General features: G+C 40.6%; 1 protein-coding gene across 4 annotated transcripts in view; it reads left to right on the forward strand.

Moving 5' to 3' along the window:
- The window catches only part of fyco1a (FYVE and coiled-coil domain autophagy adaptor 1a), a 34,823-nt gene extending 21,138 nt beyond the window's left edge, over positions 1-13,685 (forward strand). For all 4 annotated transcript variants that reach the window (XM_080771206.1, XM_080771208.1, XM_080771207.1 and 1 more), the window contains 4 exons: positions 240-332; positions 4,503-4,713; positions 11,429-11,538; positions 11,920-13,685. In XM_080771206.1, coding sequence (XP_080627332.1) covers positions 240-332; positions 4,503-4,713; positions 11,429-11,538; positions 11,920-11,995 — 490 coding nt within the window. In that variant the 3' untranslated portion in view covers positions 11,996-13,685. The remainder of the gene's footprint in view (positions 1-239; positions 333-4,502; positions 4,714-11,428; positions 11,539-11,919) is intronic.
- The last annotated feature ends 899 nt before the right edge of the window (positions 13,686-14,584 follow it).

The raw sequence follows: 14,584 nt of genomic DNA on the forward strand, positions 1-14,584 counted from the left end.
CTGGCACAAACAAGTCTACTGTATCAGCAGTTTTTCGTGCGGTAAACGATCATACGACAAAGTATTAAAACATTTACCGTAAGTTGTGTTCCTGAGGATAGTACCAATACATGCTTTGTTGAAGTTTAGGGGAATAGCATAGACATGAGCATAGAAAGAGCACAGAGGTAAACCACAGTCTTAATATATCACAGTCTTAATAGTTTATATATCACAATATGTCTTTTTTGACTCATCAGAGGCACAGGAGATCTGACCCCAGATGACCCGGAGGAGCATGTGCTGACCGTGCAAGATTCGGAGATAAACCTTCTCAAGTCCGGAGAAGTCACGTAAGTCAATCATAGTGTGTCCTTGCACAAACCGTGTAGGCTTTGGTATGACGCGTACACACTCGTAACACTTCGAGGTTCGAGTGCGATGAAAAAAAACACAGAAAAAACGGAAATGAAAATTCCTCTGGCATATGCTGTCTATGGGAACGCAGTTTTTATCTACAAGTGGTTATATATATGTAAATGTGATTTATGCTGGATGCACCAAAGCCATGCATGCACATCTTGGTGCCACAGCACCTCAAAGGCCCTTAAAACAAGGCTCCAGACTTCCCAAAACAAACTAGTCAGGCTACTACTTGGCCTCACTCCCAGAACCCACCTCACCACTGCCTATTTTGACAAGCTGGATTTTCTTAGGGTTGACGACAGAGTACAGCATCTTGCAATGGGTCAGTCACAAGTCTTGTGCTTGTCATGGTTTCGTCCACAAAGTAGCAGTTTTTGTATTGGCTTGTGCTTTCGTTTGAAATGTACCCATCTATTTATACAAGTGAGAAGTCGTACCCATACAGAAGAAAAAAACCCAAAGCCACAACCGCTACGTCGCTATTGCAACACCCACAACACCATCTTACACACTACACCCACACACACTCACACGCCAGTGACGTCACACACTTACCCTTCGTAGGCCTTCGCAGTGGTCCTGGCCTATCTCCTCAAAAACCGTCGTTCGACAAAACTCAGCACCAGCCCACAAAGAATAATCTCGGCATTGGCACTAATAATGCCTCACTTCCACACTCACGCCGCCAATGCATTTCTTTAATACACACATTCTCGGGACAAACACCCAAACACCCACATCCCCGAGCCTTTCCTACACGCAACACGGAATCAATGCTGCCTATGCTGTTGCCAAACACAGGGACACAAACAAGCCCAACACGCCCAGAAAACAACCACGCCACTTACATACATTACAACTCGCTTACAATCACACAGGATTGGGTCTTATATCACCCTGGGATTTTACAATAGCCTATACATTGCATTCCACATTTATTTCTGTCTCATGAAAAGCGTACATCACCTGAAAATTAACAACCATTTATTTTACTTCAATTGACGTTTGCTTTGGACCAATGCAATTACACACACTACAACTCGCTTACAATTCGCTAACCTGGCAACCTGGAGCCAGGCTTCCCTCTCTTCCCAGGCCCGCCCCCACAGAGAAACACATCTCGCGCAGCACAGAATCTGATCTCGCGCAGGACATTGATGAGAGAAAGAAGGAAGAGGACAGATTATACGATCGCTATTTTGCTTCTTCCATCTAAATCTCTTTATTTACAAAATAAATGACTCGACGATTCCCTTAGTTACATCAACATTGTTCTTTGCCATTCATTGGATTGGGCCGAAATATCCCCATTACACCGAGCACTTTGCCTATTTTCGCCAGACAGCCAACTGCCCAGACCCAGTACACATGTATACATACGCCTGCACGCACACGCACGCCTGACGTGCACACACACACACACACACACACACACACACACACACACACACCAACATGCGACTCATTAAATAACTCCATTTCTCCGCACGCGCGCACACAACATTATTCACGTGAAATGCGTCACGCCAATATTGAGATAGCCTACCAATATGTGGGTATAGCCTACAGGGAATTACCGACGGAGTGTATATATACACACACACACACACACAGTCCCGGCTCCCCAAGAAACTGCTGTTTGCCACACAGGGACACAAACAAGCCCAACACGCCCAGAAAAAACCACGCCACTTACATACATTGCAACTCGCTTACAATCACACAGGACTGGGTATTATATCACCCTGGCATTTTACAATAGCCTATACATTGCATTTCACATTTATTTCTGTCTCATGAAAAGCGTACATGACCTGAAAATTAAAAACCTTTTATTTTACTTCAATTGACGTTTGCTTTGGACCAATGCAATTACACACACTACAACTCGCTTAGATTTCGCTAACCTGGCAACACCCTGCCTCTTACGTCACCAGCTCTGTTCTGTCCGTCGAGCTCACACTCTGTCGCATCTTTTTGATGGGCGAGTGGACATTTAATGCAAATAAATTAATTATAGGTCCAGCAAGCAAATCATGATGGTCTGTTTGTGCTCAATAGGTCACAATAACATTCCGAAATTAGGTGTTGTGTTTTGAATGACATTTTCCCCAGTAGTAGTTTCATATCTATCTCAGCTTTTGCCTGATAGCACACATGCTAACGTTAGCAGCATTTGATGACAGGCTGCCACTTGCCGTAGCAACGTACAGTGTGCATGGGAGAGTGGACATTTAATGCAAATAAATTAATTATAGGTCCAGCAAGCAAATCATGATGGTCTGTTTGTGCTCAATAGGTCACAATAACATTCCAAATTTAGGTGTTGCGTTTTGTATGACATTTTCCCCAGTAGTAGTTTCACATCTCTCAGCTTTTGCCTGATAGCACACATGCTAACGTTAGCACCATTTGATGACAGGCAGCCACTTGCCATAGCAACGTACAGTGTGCGCAGACCTAACATTCGTTGCTTACCACAGAAACACACGGCCTTTTAACCACGCGACTTACACACAACAGGTCGGGAGTTATTAAACCGAACGTGGACGCTGTTTCAGTGTTACATTTGCTGCGCATATCGGATTAATTGTAACGGCATGCATGATAAATGTAACAACGCTACAAAACACCATTAAACATATCGTTTTCAGCTTAAAGCAATTATATTTCATTGAAGCAACTCCTTAGCATTGTTTTCATACCATGGATGTGACAAGAAAATGTATCAAACATAAGGGAAATATTAAATAGTATCGGGTGTACCAGTTGGGCCATTTCTTTTTCTTCAATGGGGCAATACATTGATTAAACAAACGTTTGATTGATTGAGTTGTACCATGTTATACAACCCTAAACTAATTTTAGAATACACTACACAATACAATACAAATTTAGAACATATTTTGCACGTTTCATTTTTTTACTCAGAGATCCGTTTAGCTACACATGTAATATTTTCAGGCAACGGACCTACACATGTCAGCTACCATAAACCACTTCAAGTTATTAGGACGAAATAACTGACAGGAGTGACGGTGCTGTGCTGTGAGTAAACTAATAGGGGAGAGCCGCCAAGGATGTAACATTTTGCACATTTAATTTTTTAACTCAGAGATCCGTTTAGCTACACATGTGATATTTTCAGGCAACGGACCTACACATGTCAGCTACCATAAACCACTTCAAGTTATTTTTTTGATAAAACAGGTCGGGAGTTATTAAACCGAACGTGGACGCTGTTTCAGTGTTACATTTGCAATAGATAAACAAGTCCAAAGTAGCTTATAATGATCAGACTTGGCAACACTGTCTCTAGGTTGAACGTTCTACTTTACAAGCTCACACATATGAAATATGTTTTTTTGAATCTTCAAACTGAGACATATTTTATCATAATACTGTTAGCACAGTCATCATACTCCAAGAGCATACAAATGGAACCAAATGGACCCTGATTTTCCCAGAGAGCAAATGGTATCAAATGGGGGTCTGTGGCCTAATGCATTTCAAACTGGGGGTTCTTGGTATTATATTCTCTGCATATCTTATCAACTTGGGGTGAATATTTCACCACAATACTTTACTGAATATTTCACAAGAATATAACACAAGAGTCAAATGTACGGTCAAATGTAATCACAATATAGGCTACAGATGTAAATATTTATGACACAGTAAAATGTCGAAAATTAGTGCTATCCCCCCCCCCCCCCCCCCCCCCACACACACACACACACACGACAGGCAAGGCTGTTGTTTGCATCGTTAGCAGGCAGCAGCTACCTTGGCACTGCTCTCTGTGACTGTAGTTGTTTCACCATGTTTGCGTATTTATGAGAAATAAAAAACACTTTCTGTTATTATAATAATTTATAACCCATCCGTTACTACATGTGCAGGGCACACTACTGAGTTTAAAAACACAGCTGAAACATGAAGTGGACTCTGTCAACTCCCGCAGTTTCCTTCTTCCCATATTGCGCTGCAATGTAACTAGGATTCGCCGGCCGAAGGCCGGCGAAATTCTAGTTCTACATACTGTGAAATAAAAATGTCAATCAATCAATCTTTAACTGATATCTCCATCCCTAAAGGCTGGCTGTGCCTCTCAGCATTGATGACATTTCTCAGTTTGGCGACGGCTCCAGGGAGCTCTTCGTCAAGTCCAGCTGCTACAGTGTCATAGCCATTGTTGTGAGCGACAGTGGGCCAACCATTAGCTGGATGTTCTCCTCAGAACCCAAGAGCATCTCCTTTAGTGTTGTTTACCGGGAAACCTCTGACTCCTCAGTGGAGCAGTCTAAGGTATGTCAATTTACCTATACGGTATTCCAGATTGAGAGTAATGGCATAATATAATTTTGTATAATAAATGTGTGGTTTCCTCGAACTGTGCTTACTCTATAAAATGTATAGAGGTGTGTATATACTGTATGTGTTGTGTGATAGCTGCTGGGCATAATTTACTGTATCTTACTGATACAAATATGACAAGTAAATCAAGTAAAAATAAATTAGGCTCCATCCAGAAATAGGCACAGTTACATCCTGAGTATTCATTTAATTTGGAGAGTGTAAAAAAAGACTATTTCACTTGGTAAGAAGAAGGATAGACACCCGCACACTGTCTTTGCTTGCTAAATAAAGAAAAGTTAAAACAAATAAATTAGTCTAAAGCATACTGCTGTATCTGTTTTCCATTTGAAGCCTGGACACCCTGCTATATTCAAACCTACAAGTATACTTAGAGTGAAAATATTTCATATGATTTAGCCACACCTGTAGTTTACCAGAATAACAGATGAGGAACCAGTGATTTCAGGGAAGAGGAAGTGGCCCTATCGATAAACAGGAACCCAAATAAACAAATACATAAATAAACTGGACTCGAGATTGATAAACCGCTGATTCTATTACATCATCCTTACATCAACATTGTTATTGTGGCTCCTTCCAGAGTAAATTCTGTTTGCATATGCCCAAACTGCACTGGAGTATCATGGGTCCCAGATTTATAAATACTAGAGCTGTGCCCGTTGGAGTCTCTACAGAATTGCCCGTTGGGCACTGCCCTACTTGGTACGATGCAAGTTGGAAATGCATGCCCCACCCAGTTATTACTTGCGCAAGCAGAGCGCGCAAGTACTAGTTTCGCCCGGGACTCGTATGCACCGTCCCAGCCGTCCCGCCAATTTTGATGCGTATCCACCGTCCCAGCAAATTACTTAATGACTAATAGGGACACGTCAGTCTGAATGCCTCCGCTGCCTGTAATCAGCATCAGTCAGCTGATTGTATTAATCAGCCTAGCTATTCACATTTCAGCTGACCGTTACATCACACATCCATACTCCAATCAGAGCTCACGCTCTTAACAGAGCGTTCCATTAAATATGGCTTTCTGCTACACTACAGCTGCTTCATCGCTCACAGACACTGCTGCTGCGTGGCTGCTGGCAAAGCTTGCCTCCTCCACCCCAGCCCCACCTTTTGATCATAGGTCTTGGCATAGGCTCAAGAATCTGGCATATAGGCTCAAATATTTGGAAAATAAGTCAGCCAGTCAAATGTCGATTATTTTTAATTATGTTTGGGAGACAAGAAACACTTTCCTGAGGTTTTTATGTGGGTAATGTGTTTTTAGATATTTTAGTATTTCAAAGTGTCCATGATGTCATGGACACTGTACTACAAGGACTACAAGTTGTCTCAGTAAGACAGCCCTCTCCCTCTGCACAAGAGAGTGCACCAAGCATTATGGTAATTGTAGTCATTAAAATAAGATCTGGTTGCAAAGTGTCCCTTTAATAACGTTTTCAATCAATGAATCAATCTCTGTGCCAAGCCTTTATAGTGCACAGTCCTTAATTCGAAAATCGGTGTATGCATGTCAATGTGTACGGGTCCCTGGCGTCTTTGTGAGTAGTTGAGGCAGGCTGACATGCATGATGACGTGTTTCCATGTTTGTATGAATGAAAGGTTTTTGTGTTTTTGTTTATATTTGAGTACCTGACTGATAAAGGGTACAGGCCTTTATGACATGTTTCATGAACCATTAGTTGAGAGTTAGTTAGGGCATCATGACATTTAGCCCGGGACACTATTGAGTGATTGGATGAATCACACAACTGTGTAAAAGAGAGATGAGACGGAGAATTCTTTTTTTGGTGTGATGGACAAAATCCACTCAAAACCCAGAAATAGATAGCTACAATTTACAAAACTAAAGGGCATGTAATGAACGAACTGCACTCAAAACTCATCTTGTGTTCTTTAATGTTGATTTGCGACTGAAAATGTAGCAATGCAGTTTCGGTTCAGGTAAAACGATAAAACGGTAAAACGATATATATATTTTTACTTGCGGTCGTGCTGGCTTTTTATGCGTATGCTCGGAGGTATATATACTAGATGTTAAGGTGACGTAATTAAGATATGTTTCAATGTCGCGTTATAACTGGCTGTCAATGGTGACGTAATTACGATATGTTTCAATATTGGTTGGGTAACAGGTAACGTATGTATGTATACATACTTTATAAATTTATAATAATTTCATTTCAATGTTTTACAGAGAGGCTGAGATTTGAAAGTTTGTAGCGGTCGACAGAGTGCAGTTCTAGTTACTTGCGCAAGCAGAGCGCCAAGTACTAGTTTCGCCCGGGACTCGTATGCACCGTCCCAGCCGTCCCGCCAATTTTGATGCGTATGCACTGTCCCAGCAATTTTGATGCGTGTGCACCGTCCCAACAAATTACATAATGACTAATTGTGCCTGATACGGCAGTGGTGCCAGATTACATACATGTATACATAGGAGCATTACCTTTAACACTAGAACATATAGTCATTACGTCACCATCGAAAACAAATTACACTCTGGCATTGGGTCCTTTAATCCACATATTTTTTACGTAATAATTGAGAGCTAGTTATACATATACTATGTATATGTACTAGAATTTCGTGCGCGCTACGCGCGCACTCATCCCAGAGCGACTTTGCCACGCACTATGGGAAGAAATAAATGGCGGGAGTTGACTCCACATGTAGTAACGAATGGGTTATTGGAAATGTACCATTGTTTTGTCCTGAATATTTCCACAGCCTAAGTACTAAAGGATTGTGACTGTGGGACAGACATACAGTCTGACATACAATAGGCTACACGTGTGCACAGTGAATAAACAATGACCTATATGCCCAGAGTTCTTAAATTAACATAGTTGGATTTTAACAGAAAGACAATGCCATAAATCAGTCAAAGTAAGTGACAGACTCAACAGTAGCACACAGCATGCAAGGCAGCGATGCATGCATGCAAACATGTTTGTCCAGCTGAGATTTAGTGTCTCCATCTCTCTGTGGAAGAGGTTGCACATGACCTGTACGGCCACACTGAGGCGCTCCAACACAAACACAGACACAAAACAACACCACGCTGTTTGTCCAGTTGACCCAAATCAACACCAATACCTAGCCTGTTTGTCCAAAACACAGTATCTGCTGGCCACGTGTCTACTTCGCCACAACCTAATGTTAGTAACAAATGTAGGGGAGAGCCGCCAAGGTTGTAACGCTTCACGGTTGTAACATGGACGTTATATCTTGATTGGTCAACGCCACCATGACGCCATCGCGTCAGTATGTGTACAGCAACGTACTCTACGTGGCCAGGAGTTTGAAGTTTGAAGTGTTTACCTTCAAAATGCGTCTAATTTTACACCTGGAGTATATGTGTGGTACAATTTTTGTCTTTGGTGTTGGTGAATAAAAATCCACATGGATGTGTTCATGCTTATGTTCTTCATTAGTTTGCATCGTGTTTAGACGGAATTCACGTTCATTCTGGTCTGTAAGCAACTGCAAAGAAAACTTGCAAAAGCGGGTCATTTGTAACATGTGTTACAAATGGTCCGCTTCCATTCAATGCCATTATATGTAATATTTACATATTTGACATATTGGCCAATATTATATGTTCTGAAATGGTATTGTATCGTGTAGTGTATTCTGAAATTAGTTTAGGGTTGTATAACGTTGTACAACTCAATCAATCAAACGTTTGTTTAATCAATGTATTGCCCCATTGAAAAAAAAGAAATGGCCAAACTGGTACTGGTACACCCGATACTATTTAATATTTCCCTTATGTTTGATACATTTTCTTATCACATCCATGGTATAAAAACAATGCTAAGGAGTTGCTTCAATGAAATGTAATTGCTTTAAGCTGAGAACGATATGTTTAATGGTGTTTTTTAGCGTTGTTACATTTATCATGCATGCCGTTACAATTGATCCGATATGCGCAGCAAATGTAACACTGAAACAGCGTCCACGTTCGGTTGAATAACTCCCGACCTGTTTTATCAAAAAAATAACTTGAAGTGGTTTATGGTAGCTGACATGTGTAGGTCCGTTGCCTGAAAATATTACATGTGTAGCTAAACGGATCTCTGAGTAAAAGAATGAAACGTGCAAAATGTTACATCCTTGGCGGCTCTCCCCTATTAGTTTACTCACAGCACAGCACCGTCACTCCTGTCAGTTATTTCGTCCTAATAACTTGAAGTGGTTTATGGTAGCTGACATGTGTAGGTCCGTTGCCTGGAAATATTACATGTGTAGCTAAAGGGATCTCTGAGTAAAAAAATGGAACGTGCAAAATATGTTCTAAAATTGTATTGTATTGTGTAGTGTATTCTAAAATTAGTTTAGGGTTGTATAACGTTGTACAACTCAATCAATCAAACGTTTGTTTAATCAATGTATTGCCCCATTGAAAAAAAAGAAATGGCCAAACTGGTACACCCGATCCTATTTAATATTTCCCTTATGTTTGATACATTATCTTATCACATCCATGGTATGAAAACAATGCTAAGGAGTTGCTTCAATGAAATGTAATAGCTTTAAGGTGAAAACGATATGTTTAATGGTGTTTTTTAGCGTTGTTACATTTATCATGCATGCCGTTACAATTATTCCGATATGCGCAGCAAATGTAACACTGAAACAGCGTCCACGTTCGGTTTAATAACTCCCGAGCTGTTGTGTGTATTGCGTGGTGAAAAGGCCGTGTGTTTGTGTTGTAAACAACTCATGTTATGTCTGCGCACACTGTATGTTGCTATGGCTGCTGACGTTAGCATGTGTGCTATCAGGCAAAAGCTGAGATAGATATGCAACTACTACTGGGGAAAATGCCATACAAAACACAACACCTAATTTCGGAATGTTATTGTGACCTATTGAGCACAATCAGACCATCATGATTTGCTTGCTGGACCTATAATTAATTTATTAGCATTAAATGTCCACTCGCCCATCCAAAAGAAAAGCAAGATGGCTGCGACAGATTGTGAGCGCGACGGACTACGGAGGCCAGGAGGAGCAGAGCTGGTGACGTAAGAGGCAGGCAGTGTTGCCAGGTTTGCGAATTGTAAGCGAGTTGCAGTGTATGCAAGTAGCGTGGTTAAATTCCTTGTTTCTCGGCGTGTTGTGGCACCCGTTTATCTGCTGGCTCGATCGTGATTTTCATAAAAGTAATATTTGCAGAGTAAATAAGAAACTTGAACGGCTAAAAAATAGGCTATGTCAGTTCGGGGAGGGTGGCGAATTTATTTTGCATATAGAGATGTGTGGTAAAAGTGTGGTTCGGTCGGAGATAGAGCATGAAGAATGAGTATGGGTACACCTTTTCACTTGTATATAAGATAAAATCAATGGTTTTCAATGGTGGTGACGTAATGACGATATGTTTTAGTGTCGGGAGGATTAAAGGTAATGCTCCTATGTATACATGTATGTAATCTGGCACCACTGCCGTATCAGGCACAATTAGACAGTACGTCATTTGCTGGGACGGTGCATACGCATCAAAATTGCTGGGACGGTGCATACGCATCAAAATTGGCGGGACGGCTGGGACGGTGCATACGGCGCAAAGTAACCACAGTATACCGCTAATCAACTTACAAATTACATATACATACATAGTATATGTATAACTAGCTCTCAATGATGACGTAATAAAGATGTGGATTAAAGGACCCAATGCCAGAGTGTAATTGGTTTTCGATGGTGACGTAATGACGATATGTTTTAGTGTTGGGAGGATTAAAGGTAATGCTCCTATGTATACATGTATGTAATCTGGCACCACTGCCATATCAGGCACAAGTAGTCATTACGTTACATTCATAAAGTAGGTAGGTAGCAAATAGTTAAACCTAATAATTCAACATTTCAAACGTTCCTTCACAGAGAAACTGAGATTTGACAGTTTGTAGCGGTCGAAAGTACTTGCGCGCTCTGCTTGCGCACTATGGCCTAGTCTAGAGTCTAAACCAGGGGTTCAGACTCTAGTCTAGAGTCTAAACCAGGGGTTCTCAACAATTGTGTCTGGGGAGTTGGGACACCCAGAAATGCTTTGGCCATGTCTCGCGACCCCAGCTCCGCCCCCCTCTCTCCAAGAGTGTACAAATTGTCCGCTACAATAACCTTAATAATAGAGAAAATACATCATAAATAAATATAAAACAATATAATCATTAAGGAAAATGTATGCATGTACTATGGTCGGAATTTTATTATGCCCCCCCACAGGCAAGCAGTCCACATGGATGTTAATGTATTCATGTGTGTATGGAACAGGAGTGTTTGCTCGAGACCCAAAAGAGAAGTTCGATGTCACCCAATGGATTTTTTTGTTTTTGTTTTGAAATAATAATAATTAAAAGCAAAATGTAGGAAACAAAGTGTTCTCTTTTATTTTAGGGTTGTTTGCCCCTTGTCTACAATTAAGCACCTGCCCTGTGCTCTAAATCAGTAGTTCTCAAAGTTTTTTGTAATTCAAAACTACCGTATTAAAAAGAAAAGCTAAACTATCAGTGACACGAAGTGACACGCTGTGAAGCTTGTACTGTATATCTGATATTTTGGAATAAACGCAAATATCTAAAATTACACAGATGCTTTCTCGGTTTTAATTCAAAGTTCATCTTCTCTTCTCAGGTTTTGATTCCCCTGACCCGGTGTAACTCCCATAAAGAGACCATTCAGGGACAGCTGAAAGTCAGAAAACCTGGGCTCTACACGCTTATCTTTGACAACTCCTTCTCACGGTAGGAGACTCTTGACATATCCTGTCCTTTAGCTGAGAGGCTCGTTATTGCCTACTTGTGTGTGCACCTCTTGGACTGGCAGGGGTTGGTTAATAAATTAAACACACTTGTCCATTCAAGTATATGTATGACCATACCAGTCACCAGTCAAAATATTTCAATGTGTTCTCTGTGTGAGGTTGTTACCCAGACGTCTCACTGTGCAAGAGAGAGTATTTTATGAGTGCATCATGAAATTGGATATTGATTCATGTCAAACACACTATTTTTGTGTGTGTGTGTGTGTGTGTGTGTGCGCCTTTGATTCCATTCCCTGCTGTGTCAGCATCCCTTCTCATTTACACAACTGCAGCTCTTTAATCGGCAACCTTATGATTACAGGTTCATCTCTAAGAAGGTCATGTATCACTTGACAATCGAGAAGCCTGTCATCTACGATGGAAGTGACTTTCCCTGATGCAGGAGTGCAAGTGAAGCCACAACACATGGCAGAGGTTCTGGGGATAAACGTTCCATATGGGGTTAAAGGACAACGTCCTCATTATCTTTGTCATTTTCAGTTATTTAATTTGAAATCCCCATTTTAGCCCTATAGTTTATCTTTTGTCTAAACCTCATTTGCGAAGGTTCCCTACTACATTATTTAATACTAAGATTTTATGTTTCACGGAAGGTTCTTTTACTGTTGCATCAGTGAAATGTTAATGGAAAAAAACCTTTTAGTGTACTGTTCAGCTACTCACCAAGTAATGGACCCTAACCATCACACTTTTCTTGGCATTTGTTTAATCATGGGACATTTAGTTGTTTCTGATCGTTCTACCAGCATACTTTGACTTTGAAACCTTCTCTCTCAGTTTTTTCGAGAAGGGATCACAACAAGCAACAGCATTACATGCTGTAATGCTACTGTATAAATCTGTGTTGTCAGAAAAACAGTTCTACACCTACAAAAAGTACATATTTTCTATATGGAGTGGAAGTGGAGTCATCAGCTGTCAATTATATTAAGTACATTTTGGACCTTCAACAGCATGAGCATGCACCTGACTCAGCGTGACCCAGGGAAGAAACATAATTGTCAATAATGTGTTCTTTTCAAGTCGATCAAGGAAACCAAAATTCAATTTTTTTCCTGTTGTGAAAGAAAATTCCATAATTAATAGCCAGGCACAGAAAATGAAAGCTAGTTCAAAAGGCTTCAGGCCGGGTAGAACCGAACGGCTAGATTGATGCACATTATTTCTCAGGAGGGAGAGGCCTTGCGTTGTTTCTCACAGCACTCAGTTGGAATTTAAGCCACATTGTATTTTCTATGGTTGTTTTTGCTTAAACGAAAAGACTGCATATTTGTTATGAAGACGACACCTATTTTTTGGTGAACAGACAAAAATACGCTGAGTGTAAACACTATGATTGATAACATGCAGAAACTACATGGCTGGCTGTCAATTAACAAGTATTCCAAGTGCCAGTTACCTGCCAGAGGTTACTGTGCAGCAATTGTAAGTTTAACCCTTCTAGTGTCCTCAAAACATTATATTTACTGTAGCATGTCTTATGAATTAAGAATAGCGCACAGCACAAGGCATAAAAGGTATAGTATCAAAGCCTCAGTCATTATTGGCATGCATATTTGGCATCCATTTTGTTGTACTCCTAAGTCCTACGGATCCCAATGTGTCTGAATGTGTGCTTTTTAATTTGAAACCTTAACTCTCAAAGCAATAATGAATGATCTTTGGTCATTTTACATGGAGTTGTTTATACACTTATTAATGAAGCAAGGGCAAAATGCTGCTCTCAGAGATCTGTTTGCATTTCACAAACATTTCTCTTTTTTATTCTTTGATTTATGTAATTCTGTGCAATTTATATACTATAAGCCTCATATTTTTCTCTATAGAATTGCACTTTGTGAGGGATTATTTTTAAAGAATCATGTTACAAAAATATTTTAAAACAAATCTGTTACTTTTATATGGTATTTGTTAAAGAAAATCACAAAGCTACAGCTTTTCTACATATTGTCTTTGACCATGACGTGTCAGTGTTGAGGAAGTGAACTCATGTTCCCTAGTAACACTCTTATGGAAAGTGCTAGACCTGTCAAACACAGTGAATATGAATAAAATCTGAGAGCAATAGCTTGTCCCCATCACCCACAGTATTTACAGTAAGTGTGTAATTCACTATGACAGCTAGCTTGAACTTTGTTACTTACAAAATGTCTCAGCGCTGTGTGATATCACTCTAGAAATGGCACAAATCACTAAATGACTAATGCACCTTTCTGACTTGGGGGCACAGGGACATGTGCACAGGCATCATGATGATGAGCACGCTGAAAAGCACTGATGGAAAGACAAAGTAACCGGGCTACACACGAATACTCAAGTAGGATATAGGCTACTGTACGCTAGTAGAATTTTGAGCTGGTATTTGTACTTTACTTGAGTATTTCCAATACTTTTACTTCTACTGCCTACATCTCAGAGGCAAATAGTTACTTTTTAAATTTGGATTGGATATTATTCATGAACCACTGCATATTTGAAAATATCTGTTGCAGCTGTCCGTGCTTGGACACAGAGACAGACACATAGCCTACACATACATAGGGACAGACACATACACATTTAACATCTTTATTTCCATTCACATTTAACAAGAGATTATTGAACACAAACAATAGTGGATGCGCAAACTTGGAAAACTTGGAAAGTGCTTCAGGATACAGATCACGGGTACAGAAAGCATCGCATTCTCCATATGGCGACTGTCAATTATTGCAGACATTGAACAGAATTTTGCCGATGCCTTAGCTCTCGGCTTGGGCATGCCTGCAATTCCTGACAGTTGAAAAGTCACAGCAGCGCAGCGTGAACGCGCACCATCGGGACTTGCGCGCCCCTATACCTCTCCACAGTAGTCCCACATCTATGGAATCGAGTGCGCTCCGGACAAAGAGTTAGGGAGGAGGTTGGATTGTAAAGTCCACCGTCGTCCACTGGAACCGGTATTTAAGGGGGGCAGTCAGACAGAT

The sequence above is a fragment of the Protomyctophum bolini genome (assembly GCF_963924005.1).
Source record: "Protomyctophum bolini genome assembly, chromosome: 8".
Classification (NCBI taxonomy): Eukaryota; Metazoa; Chordata; class Actinopteri; order Myctophiformes; family Myctophidae; genus Protomyctophum; species Protomyctophum bolini.